This window comes from Gastrolobium bilobum, unplaced genomic scaffold, assembly GCF_033153095.1.
Source record: "Gastrolobium bilobum isolate Gb01-03AN ecotype WA unplaced genomic scaffold, APGP_CSIRO_Gbil_v1 utg22961, whole genome shotgun sequence".
In the NCBI taxonomy this organism is placed as follows: Eukaryota; Viridiplantae; Streptophyta; class Magnoliopsida; order Fabales; family Fabaceae; genus Gastrolobium; species Gastrolobium bilobum.
This window is the reverse complement of record NW_026897314.1, coordinates 152,008-172,304: the sequence shown is the minus strand read 5'-3', so window position 1 is coordinate 172,304 and position 20,297 is coordinate 152,008. Positions and strand designations below refer to the sequence as shown.

The 20,297-nt window shown below is 37.4% G+C and overlaps 1 protein-coding gene across 1 annotated transcript in view; it reads left to right on the top strand.

Moving 5' to 3' along the window:
* The window catches only part of LOC133305907 (dnaJ homolog subfamily C GRV2), a 33,688-nt gene extending 14,895 nt beyond the window's left edge, over positions 1-18,793 (top strand). Inside the window, exons 8-22 of the mRNA XM_061506158.1 lie at positions 375-737; positions 1,172-1,312; positions 1,634-2,026; positions 2,144-2,638; positions 3,105-3,328; positions 3,432-3,776; positions 6,373-6,667; positions 7,380-7,832; positions 7,913-8,258; positions 8,338-8,681; positions 8,770-9,234; positions 10,126-10,250; positions 17,497-17,620; positions 18,098-18,166; positions 18,340-18,793. Coding sequence (XP_061362142.1) covers positions 375-737; positions 1,172-1,312; positions 1,634-2,026; positions 2,144-2,638; positions 3,105-3,328; positions 3,432-3,776; positions 6,373-6,667; positions 7,380-7,832; positions 7,913-8,258; positions 8,338-8,681; positions 8,770-9,234; positions 10,126-10,250; positions 17,497-17,620; positions 18,098-18,166; positions 18,340-18,552 — 4,395 coding nt within the window. The 3' untranslated portion in view covers positions 18,553-18,793. The remainder of the gene's footprint in view (positions 1-374; positions 738-1,171; positions 1,313-1,633; positions 2,027-2,143; positions 2,639-3,104; positions 3,329-3,431; positions 3,777-6,372; positions 6,668-7,379; positions 7,833-7,912; positions 8,259-8,337; positions 8,682-8,769; positions 9,235-10,125; positions 10,251-17,496; positions 17,621-18,097; positions 18,167-18,339) is intronic.
* Positions 18,794-20,297: the final 1,504 nt, after the last annotated feature.

The window sequence follows — 20,297 nt, the reverse complement described above, 5'->3', positions numbered from 1 at the left end:
AAATCAAATTTACTTTTTCCTAGCTCTGTCCAGTTGTGTGTCCCCCCTTCCCCCCTGTTTTGCTTTCTCTTTGAATGAGAATAGGAAGGATAAATTTGTTTAGGTATTGTCTTATACTTCTGTTTGGAGTTCATCCTAATATTTGTGCTTTTATCTTTAGAGTACCAATATTTTGTCAGGTTTTTGGGCCAAAATAAAAATAAATTTTAAATTTTGACCTTTGTTTGTTGCTAATTGCAATAGGATCGGTTGTCAGTGTTGGTTTAATGACTATCCTAAATGGAATACAGTTATAGAAGTGCTTGAGTAAACATTGTAATTTACTAGTTCTACTGTTGGAAATTTTAAATTAACTATGGTATACTCAATTTCAGGCATTGATGAAGGTTTTATCAAATGTAGAGGCTTGTGTTCTAGTTGGAGGTTGTGTATTAGCAGTTGACCTGCTTACAGTGGTCCATGAAACTTCAGAGAGGACATCTATTCCCTTGCAATCAAATTTGATTGCTGCTAGTGCTTTTATGGAGCCACTTAAGGAATGGATGTATGTTGACAAAGATGGTGCTCAAGTTGGACCTATGGAAAAAGATGCTATCAGAAGGTTATGGTCCAAGAAGGCTATTGATTGGACCACAAGGTGTTGGGCTTCTGGGATGCTAGATTGGAAGAAGTTGCGCGATATTCGTGAGCTTCGTTGGGCACTTGCCCTTAGAGTTCCAGTCCTTACCCCACCTCAGGTAGGGTCATGTTGCAGCTAGAAGATAATGATGATATTCATATAAATATTATTGCAAGTGCTTGTTTTCTGTAGCATAATTTCTTTCTTCCATATATTGGACGCCATATCTTTCTTTTTTCACAATCTTCTTTTTGTTAGCCTAAAAGCTGTGCTTAACTTTATCTCGGTGACTTGCTTTCTTTGTGGTACCTAAAAACTGTTGAGACGGGCCACCAATGTTAAGGTGCTGCTATGTTGATATCTGTGAGTTTAGACTCATTTGGAAATGTAACGAAGACGAAAGAAGATAGTCATGTTAGTAGCATCAATTGTTAGTTGGAAAGTCTTATTGTGGCTAATAATTTGTCTCTGAACATATTTTTTGACATTTTATTCTTCAATTTTATTTTTGTGGTACCCTTCTAATAGATAGAATATGGATATTGTATTCAGGTCGGGGACACAGCTTTGTCCATATTGCATAGCATGGTGTCTGCACATTCAGATTTAGATGATGCTGGAGAAATTGTTACCCCAACTCCTAGAGTAAAACGAATCTTGTCAAGTCCACGCTGCTTTCCACATATTGCGCAGGTAATTTTAGGAGTTGTTTCATTTATTAATCATCCATGTAGGAAAGCAATGATATTTGATGCGACTTGCAACTTTCTGAGTAACATTTCTTTCTGAAAATTATTTTTAGTAGTTTCTTTAAGTATTGATTGTAGTAACTCTTGTTACTTTTATAATGCTTAATTCAAGTTGTTTCATATGTGATAGTATCATATAGTTAATTGTAGTATTTTTACTGTTCAAACTTTTAAATAAGTTAAAATATTGTAATATTTTGATTTACTTTTTCATTTTTATTTATTTATTTATTTATTTTTTGTGGGGGGGTTGTTATGAATACAGGCCATTCTTTCCGGGGAACCAAGTATTGTTGAGGCAGCTGCTGCTTTGCTGAAGGCCATTGTTACCCGGAACCCCAAGGCCATGATACGTCTATACAGCACTGGTGCATTTTATTTTTCACTGGCTTATCCTGGGTCTAATCTACTTTCAATTGGACAACTCTTTGCTGTCACCCATGTCCATCAAGCATTTCATGGTGGAGAAGAGGCTGCAGTTTCAACTTCATTGCCTTTGGCAAAACGCAGTGTTCTTGGTGGACTTATTCCTGAATCTTTGTTGTATGTACTGGAGCGTAGTGGTCCAGCAGCATTTGCTGCAGCAATGGTTTCTGATTCTGACACTCCAGAGATAATATGGACTCACAAAATGAGGGCAGAAAATCTAATTCGTCAGGTATTCTAAATTTTGTTGGAGACATTCTGATAATTTTTTTCTTTTCAATTTTTTATAAGAGGTTCACTTACTTTACAATATGATGATTTTGATCCATGCTTCTTTGCTCTTTATCAGGTTTTGCAGCATCTTGGAGATTTTCCGCAGAAACTGTCACAGCATTGCCATGTTTTATATGACTATGCCCCGATGCCTCCAGTGACATACCCAGAGCTGAGAGATGAAATGTGGTGCCACCGCTATTACCTCAGGAACCTATGTGATGAGATTCGTTTTCCAAATTGGCCGATTGTTGAACATGTAGAGTTTCTGCAGTCATTACTTGTAATGTGGCGTGAAGAATTGACAAGAAAGCCTATGGATCTTTCTGAAGAAGAGGCTTGCAAGATTCTTGAAATATCCTTGGAGGATGTATCTAGTGATGATGTTAATAAAAAGCATCCTCCGGAGATTGCAGATGAAGCATCTAGCTTATCAAAGCAGATTGAGAACATTGATGAAGAAAAGTTAAAGCGACAATATCGGAAACTTGCTATGAAATATCATCCAGACAAAAATCCAGAAGGAAGGGAGAAATTTCTTGCTATACAGAAGGCCTATGAACGCCTCCAGGTAGACATAAGTTTCCATGTTATACACAGTCTTCTTTGGAATCATGTTTCAGTAAATTTCTTTAAAGACAGCGTAAATTATTTCTTCATAAGGGATCTTTTACTCGCTTTTCTGACTAGAGGTGGAAATGGAGTTTATTGACTTAAAAGCCGGATAGGGAGAAGAATTGCACATCCATATATGCTCCTGTTTATTTATTAGTTAGCATTTATTTTTTAATCTTTTAATGAATCAGTGGCGGAATGCATGCATACAAGCTTATAATGGTTATATCAAAGCATAAGGATGGGGTGGCAAAATCATAATGCTCATTCATTTTCATTTTGATTTATTGGTGCGTATTTGTGGCCTTCGTTACTATGAATTTGAACCAAACGTGTTTTTTTTTTTTTTTTTAATTTGCAAGCAGCAATACATTATTCCTTTTCTAATTTGTTAAAATATATACTTTGTGACCAAAACTTAGGCTACGATGCAAGGGTTGCAAGGTCCTCAGGCTTGGAGATTGCTTCTTTTGTTGAAGGGACAATGTATTTTATATAGAAGATATGGAGGCATATTGGAGCCATTCAAATATGCTGGCTATCCCATGTTGCTGAGTGCTGTTACTGTGGACAAGGATGATAGCAATTTTCTTTCTTCAGATAGAGCACCTCTCCTTGTTGCAGCATCAGAGCTTGTCTGGCTGACGTAAGAATCTCATGTTCTTTCTTGTTAGGTTCACCATTATGCCAACAGATTTAAAACACTTTGTGGTAACTTTTGCTGTTTTATTGAATTTTCATGTGGTCAGATGTGCGTCTTCTTCATTGAATGGTGAAGAGCTGGTAAGAGATGGAGGAATACATCTTCTGGCAACACTTCTTTCCCGTTGCATGTGTGTTGTTCAGCCAACTACCTCTGGAAATGAACCGTCAGCCATCATTGTTACAAACATCATGCGAACATTTTCAGTTCTTAGTCAATTTGAGGCTGCCAGAGCTGAGATACTTGAATTTTCTGGACTAGTTGAGGACATTGTGCACTGCACTGAATTTGAGCTTGTACCTGCTGCTGTTGATGCTGCTCTACAGACTATAGCCAATGTTTCTGTTTCCTCTGAATTGCAGGATGTGTTATTAAAGGCTGGTGTTTTTTGGTATGTCCTCTTTGATTATTAAGTATTTTGGTATCTATGTCAAGTTCACAACCATAGGTTTGTAGGCGGATGAGTCTATAGCTTAAGTAGGATAATTAGCTTCAGTAACTACTAATTTGAGTAGATCTTTTTAAATAAGCTTTACTGTTATAAGTGCATTATAAAATAAACTGAATACTTTGGATAGACACTTCGAGAAACACTTATGCTTGAATTGAATTTTGACAATTTGTTCAGGCCTCTAGGTAGTTAAGTCATTAATTATTGTAAATCTTCATAAACTTATATTTATAGCTTATTAAGATAAGCCTAAAATAGCTTAGTTGGGTTTCAAAAGCTGTTTCAATAAGCGCATACAAACAGGACCAAAATACTTCACATGTGCTTATTACAATAGATAAGCCCAAATAAGCTGTGTTTAAACTTCAGGGTTTAGACAAAGAAAAGGATGAAATTTCACGGTTTAGACCAGAAAAAGGATGAAAGTTTAGGTTTAGACAAGCAAGAGGGAAAAGAAAGAGTGATGGCTAATTATGTATTGAGATTGGTAGTAAGGTGTTACAAAATACAATAACCTAATGCACCTTTTTGTACTATTAATTAGGTCAAACACTAGTACTTCTAGTACACCGAAAACCCAAAATTTGGAAAGGAGAGGTAATATAAGAAGGATTAAGAAAAGCATTCCCTGTAACTGTTAAGCCCAAAATTTGGTCATTGGCATTACTTAGAGAATTGTTACTAGTAACAGGGTTACCGGCTGAGCTTTAGGGGTTGCATTCTTTTCTCCTGGATGGTTGATATCATTGAATAAAGCAGAAACACATAAGTTTCTTCCTCTAACACTAGATTCTCTGTCATAATCTCAGCCACTTTCCCTTGAAGAGTTTTGATCAGTTAAACCGTCATACTCCTAAAAATCAGAATCAACTTGTACAACTCCTTGCAAGCCTATAAAATTTGAATCTGGGTATGAGCTATCATAATTGTCAGAATATTCTAGCATGACACCCCCACCTTTCACCATGAATGAACCCATTTGGGTCTTCTCCATTCTATGCTCAGCTGCCAGCACCTCTCCCTTTGGCTAATGCGATTGTCTTATCTCCACATCGTATTCTTGCTTTTTCTTAATTCCAGAAGATGATGTCTCCTCGTGTTCTGGCTTTTGCTATATTTCTTCCTGCAATTTTTCTGTCATCTTTATTTCGTTTTCCGTCTACAATTCATGATCTGATTCCGGAACACAGTCACCCATGATCGAAGTGGGCTCAACAAATTTATCGGGTCTCTCTAACAGAACTTGAGACCTTGTCTCCTCTTTATTTTTAATGGTTTCTGGTTTGGAAGCTACCTCGTCTTGCATCTTCTCCTCTCCCTTAGACAAACACGGAGAATCATCTTCATCTTTTGCCACGGACTTCTCTGTACCTGATTCTGATTGCCAATCCGACTTTTTTTGCCCCTTTTCTGACATCTTTGTTCCTTCGGTGCTGCTTTTCGACCTACAAACATCCGTGGCAGAAAATTCCCATGATCGCTTCCTCTTAATTTCAGAGGATAGCTTCTTTCTTTTTTCTTTCTCCCAATCACTTTTTGAGATTTTTAGCAATACCAACAACATCTCCTTAATCTCTTCAATTTTGGAATTCCAAGAATCATCTTTGCTGTTCTCCCTCTTCAAGACCTCTGTTGAACTCTCCAGGGCTCCAAAACTTGCATCCATGGCAGCCTCCTCCAAGATCCGGCAAGTTGGACCAATTATTACGGCTGTGGATTATTATAAGGTAATTACAGTGATGGGGTAAGATGAGGATGGAAAAGGAAGGAAAATGGAAGTAAGAACAGTTCTTTATTGATTGATAGGAAAGAGTACAGAGTTAGAATTCAAGAGCAAGCTCTTCACAAGGGGAACTCCCTTTTCTCTGAGAAATTCTCAGCCAAACAATGAATTATCAAGAAGCTGCTACTACAGTCAGAATATCCCTTTTATACAAGCCTAACTGCTTAATACAACCGTTACAACTAACCTGGGCCCTAATTAATGCCCTTAACCACTCCCTAACATCGGTCATAACAGCTACACATTCAGCCATCTAGAAATCCAGATCCGTATCAACCTGTACAGAATTAGATAGAACCAACTTCTGCTGCATTCCAATTGGGGAGCTTTGCTTGTCCTTGATGATTCTTTTCTGGACTGAAATTTGATTGTGTTGATTTGATAACATCAAATGGGCCATTGAAAGACACCGTTGCGCTGAACATTAGGCCCAAGTGGACCCAATCTAGTAAAAGCTTACCTCAATCTAATAGGAATAGGAAAATCAGCCTAATAATGCCATCTGACCCTCGTCCACCTTAAACCCAAGACACCACTCTTTTCTCCTAGCGTTATAACATTTACTCCTCTATGCATCTGGTTAATCCTTGTAATCATGAAGTATTGACTTTTCAAGTTGATGGTTAGCTAATGAGCTTTAACTTTTATATGTTGACAGTAATTATTTGTGGTACATAAATAAACTTTTCTATACTATTTAGTTATGCTCCTAAATAAATTTTGAACTTATGCATTTAATATGGTCCACTATAGGTACCTTTTGCCACTGCTGCTTCAGTATGACTCAACTGCTGAAGAATCTGATGCAACAGAATCACATGGTGTTGGTACTAGTGTTCAAATTGCTAAAAACATGCATGCCATAAGAGCGTCCCAGGCTTTGTCAAGGCTCAGTGGTTTGTGTGGCGATGGAAGTTCAATACCTTACAATCAGGCAGCTGCTGATGCTCTCAGAGTTTTGCTAACTCCTAAGCTTTCTAGCATGTTAAAAGATCAAATGCCCAAAGATTTACTATCCAAATTGAACACAAACCTGGAGACACCAGAGGTGAATTTTTTTTTCCGTCATCCTTAACCCTTTGTAAGGAATATATATAATTTCTTTTGGTTAAGGGCACTTATATTCTTACCTGTGGGACTATTATTGAAGCAAAAATGAAAATGAATATTTTGCATTCTCTGGAAAGGTTTTATTTAATCTCCCATTTCTCAGATTATCTGAACATATTTTAAGGGCTAAATCTGTTGGACGAGAAAATATGTGATTAGTCAGTAATTGGTAGGTTTTAGTCTGTCTCCATTTTGATTAATCAGCAAAGATTACTGTTTAGGTTGTAAGAATAAATAGTTGATAAGTTAATGATGTTAACAAAATCAGCATGCCGAGACTAAGGAAATGTCTGGCTGGCTGATTTTGAGGTGAAGATAAAAACATCTAGACATTTTGGAAGAAAGAACTTTTTATATAATCTGGATGAAGACATTTTTGAGAGAAGAATTGCTGATTTTGAGCTGAAGATAAAAGCCTAGAGATTGTGGGAGAACAAACTTTGAGCTTGCTGCTACATTACTTTACTGATTAACTCTGCTGTTCAATGAGTTAAACCATGAAGTCCTACTGATAATTAGCTGTTGTTTGATTTAAAATATTGATGCTTCAACTTTTTAAGATAATATGACTAAGCTTTCTCTCTCTCTCTCTCTGCATTTTAATTTTATTCACATGTTGATAGTATCTTTTGAAACCTTTTATTGTGTAGATTATCTGGAACTCTTCAACACGGGCAGAGCTGCTGAAATTTGTGGATCAGCAACGTGCAGCTCAAGGTCCTGATGGTTCATATGATATAAAAGATTCACATGACTTTGTCTATAAAGCACTGTCAAGAGAATTATTCATTGGCAATGTCTACTTGAGAGTCTACAATGATCAGCCAGACTTCGAAATTAGTGAACCTGAAGCTTTTTGTGTTGCTCTAATTGATTTTATATCTTACCTTGTGCACAATCAATCTGTTGAAGATGCTGATCATAACATTGAAGACACCACTAATTTCATTCAGACTTCTGAGCATCTAAGCGAGGCTGTTGATGGATCTGTCAATGAACAGAAGGTCCTAGATAATTCCAGCACAGTGTCTGATGAACAATCTGTGGGGAAGGAAGAACCTGAGCTGATTAAAAATCTCCGCTCTGCACTGACCTCCCTTCAGGTTAACTGCCTTGGTGCCTTATTGCATATTGAAATACTTTTTATTGGGCATGTCTGACTAATCTTATTTATTTTCTGCAGAACCTACTCACTAATAGTCCAAATTTGGCATCCATATTTTCTAATAAAGACAAGTTACTGCCTCTTTTTGAATGCTTTTCTTTGACTGAAGCATCACACAGTAACATTCCTCAACTTTGCCTAGGTGTGCTGTCACTCTTAACAGCACATGCTCCTTGTTTGCAAGCCATGGTTGCAGATGGATCTAGTCTTCTGCTTTTGTTACAAATGCTTCACTCTGCCCCAAGTTGTCGTGAAGGGTCTCTCCATGTTCTCTATGCATTGGCAAGCACACCAGAACTGACCTGGGCAGCTGCCAAGCATGGTGGTGTTGTCTACATTCTTGAATTGCTCTTGCCTTTGAAGGGTAGAAAACTAGTATTTCATAGTTGGTCTTATTTAATTTTCTTATTGCAAATATTGATAATAGAAATAATTTCATGCAGAAGAAATTCCACTCCAGCAAAGAGCTATGGCAGCCTCCTTGTTAGGGAAGCTCGTTAGCCAACCAATGCACGGACCAAGAGTTGCTATAACACTTGCAAGGTTTCTTCCTGATGGCCTTGTATCAGTGATTCGGGATGGGCCTGGTGAAGCTGTTGTAGTTGCTCTTGAGCAGACTACAGAGACACCAGAACTTGTATGGACACCAGCAATGGCAGCTTCCTTATCTGCACAAATTTCAACTATGGCATCAGAGCTATACCGTGAGCAGATGAAAGGTCGTGTTGTTGATTGGGATGTACCTGAGCAGGCATCTGGGCAGCAGGAAATGAGAGATGAGCCACAGGTATCACACAATATATATGATGCATAGAATCGTTTTTTGATAATATATTTTCTCTAGTAAATGGCCTCAAATTTTTGTGTGGGTGTAGGTTGGTGGCATCTATGTTCGGCTGTTTCTAAAAGATCCCAAATTCCCTTTGAGAAACCCCAAAAGATTCTTGGAAGGGCTACTAGATCAGTATTTGTCATCAATTGCTGCCACACATTATGAGGCACAGGCTGTTGACCCTGAGCTTCCTTTGCTTCTCTCGGCTGCATTAGTTTCATTACTCCGTGTGCATCCTGCACTAGCAGATCATGTTGGGTATCTTGGGTATGTACCCAAACTAGTTGGTGCTGTTGCATTTGAGGGTAGACGAGAAACAATGTCATTGGCTGAGGTAAACAACGGGAAACAGGAGGACAAAACATATGACCCAGATGATGGATCAACAGAGAACACACAAACTCCTCAAGAACTTGTGCGTCTGAGTTGTTTGCGTGTCCTGCATCAACTTGCAGCTAGTACCACATGTGCTGAAGCCATGGCAGCAACCAGTGTAGGAACACCTCAGGTATCTTACGAGACATATTCTATATGAAGTTGTTAATTTGCATTCTTTATGCTGGTTATCCAACATCTGCTTTTCATTAAATCGTGCCTTTTTGGGTGGGCCTGCTGAAAAAAATGTTCTGTGATCTTCGTCTACCTGGTTTATACCATATTACTATTGAGCAAGAAGCCGTACCTTCTATTGTCAAATTTATGTGCAAAGAAAAAGAAAAAAGAAATGTGAAATGTGTCATACGAATTAACAGAGAGAGAGAGAGATTACCACCATGCTCTTGCTTGTCCGTCACAAAAATTTTCTTTGTTCAGCTCAATGATCATCCCTCTCTAATACCTGTATCCCCCAAATTCTCTCTGGTCCTTGTTTTGTTCATCTTCAAATTGCATGAAGTCTATGACCTTGGTTAACCAGATTTAAGATCAACTATTGACTTATTTCAATGGTCTCTGCCTATCTTAGTTTTAAACTTCTGAGCAAATAAGCCTCAGCGGCAAATGTGAAGACTTGCAACTGTTGAGGAAATCCTGTTATTTTGGAGTGATTTTGGTTTTGATGACTACTGTTATTTTGGAGTAATTTTAATCTATTTATTTGTTTACATTTTTTTGTTGGGGGGGTGGGGTTAGATCTCCTGTTGCGGATTAAGGTTAATATTGACAAGGGGAGGGCATCCCGTTCAACTGAAGTCAATTTTGACTTTGCTAAGTAAGGAACAGAAAGATAGTCTCATATTTTAGGGAGAGTTCTATTTTCTTTTTGATAATGTAACTATGATGTTGTTTCCAGTACTTCAATAATATATGTGCCACTTGCATTCGAATCATCCTAATTTGTAAACTGTCTTTGACTAGACAAAACTTTTATTTATTTTATTCTTCAAATTTTTTCTTCCAGGTTGTTCCACTACTAATGAAAGCTATAGGGTGGCAAGGTGGAAGCATTTTAGCTCTTGAGACCCTGAAACGTGTTGTGGTTGCTGGAAACCGAGCAAGGGATGCTCTTGTTGCACAAGGACTTAAGTGAGTACTTTAAATATTTAAAAATTTATCCTCTATTTATTGATTCAATATATTATGCCTTGGATATCCAAATTCATGACAGAACTTTGCATTAGCTGACTAGAGCATTAATGTATGGTATTCAACTGTGTATAAAACTGTACAAGAGTTCTCTATTTAAAGAGGTTAAATGACCTAATGGGCTAAGCTCAAATAACCTTTTAGAATAATAAAACAATAATAAAAAAATGCAATACTATTTCTGTCACTCCCCCTTAAGCTGGTGCATATATATCATCTATGTAGCACCGATACGACACGTGACACGACACGACACTCCGACACGTCAATCCTAAAAAATTATGGATTTCGACACGTTGGGACACGTTTTAATGTTAAATAATATTTTTAATTTATATAATGTATATTTCATTTAATATTTAATAATTTAACAAAAAAATGAAACTAAATTAATAATACCCATCAACACGTTATAAAGATGGAAGCTTTAATAAAAAAAATAAGAACTGGGATGAGAGAGAGATATAATATCAGATAGAGAGATCAAATCATATTAAAGAGAGAGATCAGAGACAAGGAGATACAACAAGAGCGTGATAGGAATTGACAACAATGATGCTGAGATGATCTCTTATCTACTTAAGGGGAAAAAAGACAAAAAAATAAAATTGATAGGATCATGTGGAAGCTTTATTAATATAATTTAATTTTTAAAAAAAATAATTTTTTTCTAAAAAAAAATTAAAAAAAAATACGAAAAATGCCATTTGACCGTGTCGGACACGGTCAAATTCGCGTGTCGGAATGGTCAACGTGTCGGAAAAAGTTGACCGCGTGTCCGACACCGTGTCGGAGCGTGTTGCCGTGTCGGAGCGTGTCAGACACGACTCTCCCTGTTTTTACAAGTGTCTGTGCTTCCTTGTATATCATAAGCTTCCAGCTTTTTACATACATGATCTATTTGGGGACCTCTAAGAGCCTTGGTGAAAACATCTGCAAGTTGATCACTGGAATTGACAAATGTTGTCTTGATCTCTCCTAACTGAATCTTCTCTCTAACAAAGTGACAGTCAATTTTTACATGTTTGGTCCTCTCATGAAAGACTGGGTTAGAGGATATGTGCAATGCGGCTTGATTGTCACAAATGAGTTTCATTGGCCGTTGTTCACAGAGATGTAGTTCCTTAAGCAATTGTTTCAGCCAGATGAGCTCACAGGTTGCATTTCTCATTGCCCGATATTTTGCCTCTGCACTTGACCTGGCGACCACAATTTGCTTCTTACTCTTCCAAGATATCAAATTTCCTCCGAGGAGAACACAATACCCCAAGGTGGATCGTCTATCTTAAGGAGAACCTGCCCAGTTAGCATTTGAATAGCTAGACACCTCTGGATTCCCTTTATTTGTGTATAATAAACCTCTTCCTGGTGCAAAAGGGTTGTCCGACCTTGTTACAGTAAGATAGTTCAATTTTTCAACTAGTCGGCAGTAACGACCAGGGTCTGCCAATGGCTCCCCTTGTACGGGTAATAGCTTAACATTAGGATCTGTAAAGAACCTTGGGATACACCACCCCAAAAGCTAGCTCAACGGGTGGGAGTGCCCAAGACCTTATAAACTCCACATTAGTTGCACATACAACCAATGTGGGACTATATATCTCAACAGGATCCGTAGGTGTATTAATGGGTTTATATCCCAACATACCAGTCTCATCTAGGATATCCAGTGCATACTTCCTCTGACAAATGGAAATGTCCTTCCTAGACTGTGCCACTTCGATTCCTAAGAAATATCGAAGTCTGCCAAGATCTTTGGTCTAAAACTGATTGAATAAGTTCTTCTTTAACTGGTCAATCCTAGCTTGATCGCTGCCAGTAATAATGATGTCATCACGATAGACCAGGAGATAGATGCACTGGCCAGAAGAGCTATGCCGATAAAAGACAAAATGATCGTCTTTACTTCGGGTTAAACCGAAAGATTGAACAGCAGAACTAAAGCGAATAAACTAGGCCCGAGGAGCCTGCTTCAGGCCATATAAAGATTTACGAAGCTTGCGTACCATTTCAGAACTCTCCCCCTCTATATATACTTCCTCTTGCAAGTTACCATTTGAGAAGACATTTTTGATATTAAGCTGAAGAAGGGGCCAGTGATGAATGGCAGCAAATGCTAGAAACAGGTGAACAAAGGCCATATTGGCAACAGGAGAAAAAGTATCCTCATAGTCAAGACCAAAAATTTGAATGTATCCCTTGGCTACTAATCGAGCTTTGAGGTGATCAACAGTGCCATCAGGACCAACTTTGACTGTGAATACCATCGATAACCGACATCTGACTTCCCGAGAAGAGCACAAACAAGATCCCATGTGCCATTGGAGTGAAGTGTTGTCATTTCATAAATCATCGCCTGGCACCAACTAGGTGTGGTTTTAGGAATGGAAACATATGAAATACTAGAAATAAAAGTAAAATGCTTGAAGAAAGTTTATTATGACTCAAGAAACTTTAAAGTGGATGAGGGTTGTGAGTGGATCGAATACCTCTGCGAAGGGCAATAGGAGTAATCTCTGATGGAGGATCCAGAGAGGAAGAGTCGACAGGAGAAGGTGGTGAGTCAGCAAGGGTCAAGTTTGTAGGAGGCGCAGTTTGACGATGTTGATAGGTGAGAAAAGGGCGGTCTTCAAGGATGGAGGCAAGTGGTCGCTCCTCTGGGATATAGTCACCTGCAGCTGGTAAAGACAGGTCAAGAAAAGGAACAGGAAGAACCTGATCAACCTGTGATATCTGAGACTGGATAGAATGAAAAGGTTGTTGATCAAGAAAAATGACATTAGTGGAAACAATATAATGCTTAAGGTCAGGATAGTAGCAGCGATACCCCTTTTGAAAACAAGTATATCCAAGGAAAATACACTTGAAGGCTTTGGATGTTAATTTGTCTTTTCCTGGAGTGAGATCATGAACAAAGCAAGTACAGCCAAATACATGTGGAGGCAGAGGATAGGAAGGCGCTCCTGGAAATAATACACTATGTGGAACTTCATTATTTAGCACGGAAGAGGGCATGCGATTTATGATAAAGCAAGAGGTGATAACAGCATCTACCCAAAAACGGAGTGGAACATTCATATGAATTTGAAGGGTACGTGCAGTTTCAACCAGATGTTTATTTTTATGTTTAGCCTCTTCATTTTGTTGTGGAGTGTGCGCACAAGTGGTCTTGTGTAACGTTCCATATTTCTCCAAAAAATTAGAAAATTCCAGAGACGCATACTCTTTTGCATTATCATTTCGTAAGATTTGAATAGAAGCACCAAATTGAGTATTTATCTCAGCACAAAATATTTGATAAATTGAAAATTATTCAGAACGGTTTTTCATTAAATAAACCCAAGTACAACGAGAGAAATTATCAAATAAAGGTTACAAAATACTGAAAAACCCAAAATAGACATAGTTTGACTCGGGCCCCAAATATCAGAATGAAGAATAGAAAATGGAGCATCAGCTTTTTATTGACTCTATTAGCAAAGGAGGAGCGAGTGTTCTTTCCTTGCTGACAAGACTGACAGTTTAAAGACTTAAGATTGGATAAAAAAGGAATCATATGCTGAAGCTTGAAAAGACTTGGATGACCCAGACGACAGTGGATTAGTTCAGGAGACTCTGTGAGAGAGCACACCACTGGAGAAGGTGCTGCAGTCAGATAGTAAAGATCTTGTGACTCACTGCCCGCTCCAATCGTCTTCCTCGTACCCGGATCCTTCATAGAAAAAGATTGTTTATAGAAGGTAACAGTGCATGAAAGAGAATGAATCAACTGGTTAACAGAGATTAAATTGAAGGGAATGACAGGTATATAATAAACAAAGGTTAAATTCTAAAAGGGAGTTGGGTTGGCTTGCCCAATTCCACGAGCAGAGGCCTTAGTGCCATCAGCAAGAGTAACATAAGGTAGATTATTAGAATAAGAAAGTGAAGTAAAGAGATCCTTATTATCACAAAGGTGATTAGTAGCACTTGAGTTTATTATCCAGGGTCCAAGAGATGATTGAGAAAGATAAGCAACATGATTACCAGTGCCTTGAGTAGGAGGCTGGGAAGAAACCTTCCTAAGAATTGCCTCATAGTTGGCACTCGAAAGAGTTGCTGATCCAGTAGAAGGTGGTGTAGCATCAGTCTGAGCAAAGTTGGCAGTTGGTGGCTTCAAGTGAGGATACTTCCTATAGCAACCTTCTCGCATTAATTGCGATGAGGCCTCCGTTCGCGGCCACGTCCGCGACCGCGTCCACTGTTTCAATTAGAATCATTGGCACGAGAAATGAACTCAGTTGAATCAGTGCTGGCACATGTGTGGGTGCTGCTGATTTATCCTTAAGATTCAGAAGGCGCTGGAAAGTTTGTGACAGGCTAGGAGTCTCAGCACTGGTTAGAATATTCTTTCGAACACTTTCTAACTCCTCTGAAAGGCCGAAAAGGGTTACGACCATAAAGAAAGGCTCCACCTGCTTGTACGCAGAGGCATCTGCAGCATGAGGTAACATAGCTAAGAATTCCTGCATCAAAGAACGAATCTTACCAATATAAGTCTCCATTCGAACATATGGTGATTTGCGCAATTCCATTATCTGAGAAACAATGAAATAAAGCTACTGTCATTGGTGTAGAGGTTTTTGGCTTCCTCCCATACGTCATAGCAGGTCTCAAAGGGGATGAAAATGTCTATAACTGCCGGATCAATGGATTGCCAAATGATACTTAGTAATTGGGCATCAATCTTTTCAGCAGACTTGGTCGTGAGATGTTTTCCGTGTCCCTGACCGGTAAACTAGATCTTAACGGAGGTAGACCAGGTATTGTAATAAGCAGATTCAGTCAGTTTCATCGTTGTAATGGATGGGGTAGTGCTGGAGATGACACCGGTAGTGTTTTTGAGCGCATTATTTGAGTCCTCCATCACAAATCAGATGTAAAAACAACAAACGGAGACCAGATCTGAAAAGAGGAGACAAAAACGAGCAAGGACACCGGAACAGTGTTTTCGGCGATAAAAAATACCGCGAGGAACAGTACCGTGAATAGTGCCGCGAGGAACAATGATCGCGATTTTTTTGTCAACGGAAACAAGGTTTTCCTAGAACACAAGCTTTGGTACCAACTTAAGAGTATGAATGTATTGTATACATTGTGTATAAAATTGTACACGAGTCCTTTATTTTAAGAGTTTCAATGACCTAATGGGCTAAGAGGTCGTTTGTTTCAGCTTTTAGAAAAAGTAACTTTTATCACTTCCTTATTTTAAAAGTACTTTTTACAAAAGTTAAAGCTATTTATATTTTTATAAAAATATTTAGTTTTTGAAAAAAATATTTGGCTTTTGACTTTTGGTTTTCTGAGAAGTTAAAATTTTTAGCTTTTGAAAAAAGTAGGTTTTTGACTTTTTTTGTGACTTCTTTTTTTAAAAGCAAACATCCAAACGAACTAAAAACTAGAAGTGCTTTTTTTCTTGAAAAAAATCAGCTTTTGAAGAAAAAAAGCTCATCCAAACGGGCCCTAAGCCCAAATAACCTTATGGAATAATAAAATAATAATAATAACAATAAAATACAATACTATTTCTAACAAGCTGCAAACAACTGCCAAAAGATGCAAGTATAATAGAAAAATTATGGAATCAATTGTCAATTATGAGGCCTATTTTTTATTTGTTTGCTTTTATAAAAACTTGGTACAAGTCCTTTGACTTCCCCTTGTTTTGCAGATTTGAAGTTGCATGATAGTATTGTTGAATGATGAAGAGTTTGAAATTCGAGCCAGTGATTAATTAAATACAGTAAACTCTAAAATACTACTACTATTTCAAAATATTAGTCAATTAAGGTTTTTGCACAAGGATTAAGAAAGTCATTAAATACCCTTAATTTTAGAGAAATACAAGTGCATTTGACTAAATTACCCTCTTACTCCATTAATGATTTCTCTCATTCCATTTAGTGGAGTACCAAGGGACATGGATAGAGTTAAAAAAAATTAATATAGTCTTGGTTTGTTAAAGTGATAGATGAAATGAAACAAATTTCATTATCTAAAATGACTGATTTTTGAAACGGAGGGAGTTACATGTTCATCTTTACTATGCCCTTAAAATTTGTTTTATTGCATAGAATCATGCTTTGCCTCACCTGCCTCGCTCTGGTTTTGAATTTTTTAACCATTCCTTGTAATGAAATTGTTGAAATATGCTTGTATGGTCTAGAATTGAGGGCCTATGTGCTGACCAACATTGAACTCCATATAACATTGCAGGCCTGTTTGTTATTCTATAGAATTTTCTTTTTAGGCTAAGGGGAATCTTGTGGTCACATAAAAACCTGACGCACTACGCCATTTCATCCATCCTGCTCTAATTCTTTGATTCACGTCCTCATCAATCTCTCCGCTTTTTTGTAAAATAGATCCCAAATATTTGAAAGCATCTTTTTTAAGTACCTCTTGGACGTATATTTCTTGTTCATTATCAGACAATCACTTATTCACAAACCCTATGTGGGGTCTCACTATTAGATTCATGGACCCAATTCATATGGCTCCTCGTTCAATTCTTTCGAAGTCATTGGATCCTTTTCCTCGTTCGAGAATCTCCCCCTTCTCCAGACCCCCGGGAAAAGCATGAAAATAAAGGCTCCCATTTCCGTTCTCAACCTATGACCAGTATAAGCTTGAAATCGAACCATCTCTTCTGACTCTTTTTCAAATTTGATAAATGTTTCTAAGTAGATGCACGGGGTCTTGATCTTCATCTCTTGATGGAGCAAACTCATGATTCATATATTCAGTCTTGCTTCAACTTAGCTTAAAACCTTTAGACTCCAACATGGTTCTCCACAATTCTAGTTTTCTGTTAACACCAGTCTTAGTTTTATCAATAAGCACAATGTCATAAGCAAAAAACATACACCATGGCACTTCTTCATGAATATCTTTTGTTAGTTCATCCATAACCAGAGCAAAGAGATAAGGACTCGTCGCAGAGCCTTGGTGTATATCTATCGTAATAGGAAAATAACTTGATGTTCCATTATAAGCTTTCAAATGTGTAGTAGCACCATCATACATACCCTTGATTGCCTTCACACACTTTGATGGTACTTTTTTCTTCGTAATAACTCACATAGAACCTTTTTTGAATTGCGAACTCGCTCTCTCAGTACTTAATTAAATTTTGCAAACAATGCAGAGTTGGTCTTGTTGAAGTACTTCTTGGTCTTCTTGATTGGAGGGCCGGGGGAAGGAACGGACTTTGTTCTCAGATGAAGTGGAATGAATCTGAAGCATCTATTGGCAGGGTGCTTGCAATTGAGGTTAGAATCTCAGTCGATTTTATCTCCTTGAGTTTGAGTTTCTTGCATATTTTCTTGTTTATCAGAATTTGCTCCATCTTTCTTTCGTTTTTAAATTGTAATTGTCTTTCTGTAAGTTCTCTGGTTCACTTATCAATTAATAATGCTTCTGGTGTTTATTTAGTGGCTTTTAACCATTTTGTTTGAATGTCTAAAGGTTTCGATGGAACCAACTTCTACTTTCAAATTTCCGATTTCTTGATTCTCTGATATATATCCATGAACTTCAAAATAATAACTGTTGCATTCCTTCTAGTCTAGATTTTATATTTCTTTCTGCAAGTATTTTATTTCTCTCATTAATTTAGTTGCACAATTTGAGAAATATTTAAGAAAGTTCTTGTAGTTTTGATTGTTTCTAAAGAAAAATCAACTAGATTGACTAATTTGTACCAATTTTATGCGGGTTTGACAAGTTACTCTTATGTGCTGAATCAGGTCTTGCATGCCTTTGCTACTGAAGGAGCCCATTGTACTAGAGTGCGAGAAATATTGAATAATTCTAATGTGAGTCTCAACTCATCTTCATTATTAATAAGATATGGTTGTGTTTAAGTTTTGACTTTTGCCTCTTTGGCTCATCTGATTTTGCTCTTGCATTTTGCTGCGTCTGTTGCAAGTATACCATCCGTCTCTGTAAGTTGTTATCTCTTGCAATAACTTGCCCTCCTGCGTTCCAGGTTTGGAGTGCATACAAAGACCAGAAGCATGATCTCTTCCTTCCTTCAAATGCTCAATCTGCAGCTGCTGGCATTGCTGGTCTCATCGAGAATTCATCATCATCGAGACTCACTTATGCCCTTACAGCTCCTCCTCCTCCACAACCCACTCCTTCTAGACCTCCCCCGTCATCCACGTCTGACTTCAATGGAAAGCAAGAACAACCTTTATAGTACAAAAAATAAGACGTTTAGCTGCATGAATATCCAAGCCTACACTTGTAACTCACCTGTATAGTACACTGTACAGTTTTGTTGTCTGCTTGCTCCTGGTTTAGCAACTGGGAAGCATGTGCAATTTTCTCTAGAGTTATTCGTTTGTGTAAAGAGGGATTCTCCACCTTCCCTCCCTCCCTTTTTTCCTTGTAAATTGGATGATGTATTTACAAATTTGCTACAAAATAGCGAGGTAATTTTGGGCATTTCGTTGAAGTTGACTTTCATTTGTGGTTGTGTCTACACGATTTTTTCTGTTCATCTCTGAAGCTGCCGAAGCTAAGCTGACCATCATTTCTTAATTGTATAAATCCGCAACCTGATAATTTAAAGTCTGTTCAATATTTTTATAACTGCTCGCTGCGAATGCCAAGCTACTCTTGCGGTTGCGGTGGATCCTCTCACGTGACTGGAGACTGCTTGAGATAATTTAAATTCTCTTCATACAAATGGTTATAGAGAGCGCATTAAAAATAGAAAATGAAGAAAGAATAAGGATTGATTTTTGTTTATGGAGAACTGGGATTGTTTTATACAATGTGAGAATTTGTTTCAATAAAAAGTCACTGGGCATTGGTGGAAGATGTGGTGACTTAGGAAAATGCCATATAGATTTTTACCTGATTTATTGACAGCCACAAGATTTAGATGAAACGTATAATCTCAAACAAAGAGGCAGTAAGTAAACATACACCATTGTTAGTCCCCAGAGAAAGGAATAAACGTGCAAAATGGGAAATTAAAATATGGCCTTTTGTTTTTGAAAGTTACATAGAGTGGACAATCAAAGAATTATATCCTGTTGGGAATGTTATGCCTCGGTTGAACTGATTTTTCTTTCTTTGCCGTCGGCACCATAATTCTTCTGTGCTTCTGGTGGAGACCTAATGCAACAGGAGATGCTGTCTGCGCTTGCCTTTACATCCTCTATTAATTCAACAGGAGACGCAAAGTAAGTACCACATCATTTTCCTATGCCCTTGAAGGGTCAAAGTTTGGGCTCCGCCATCAATCTCGGGTACTCATTAAATTAAAACTCATACATCCAAACAAAAACTAATTAATATATCAAGTTTAGTGATATTTTTAAGTAGTAAAATTAGATAACCCCACCAATTTAAACAAATTTTTAATTTGAGTCGAATAAATTGGTCGTGTAGTAAAATCGAATATGTGATATACAATATATTTACCGATAAATCATCAATGCATATTTTACTTTAAAAAGTCATTAATGTGCATATTAACAAAAAAAATTAGCATTTGCATCATCCAAACATAACATTTGGCTTTAATAAAAGAATTCTTCCCTATCACTATCTTGAAAATCGTGATAGCATTAATGATGCCGAAAGTCTAGGTGTTATTACATAATGACTTTGCAAACTTATGCCATGAAGAATGAACCGAATTGCATTTGCATCATCTAATCATAACATTTGGCATTGTGGTACGAATTCTTAGCTATCACTATCTAGAATATCCTGGTAGCATTAATGGTGCCGAACTCCTAGGTGTGAATATTAATTTGACCGAAAAAGTCGCCAATTAAGGTGAACAATTAAACTCTAAATATATATATATATATATATATATATATATATATATATATATATATATATATATATATATATATATATATAGTGAGGAAGGTTATACTTATAATTTTTTTTTTACAACTTTTTACAATCATATCTTAACAC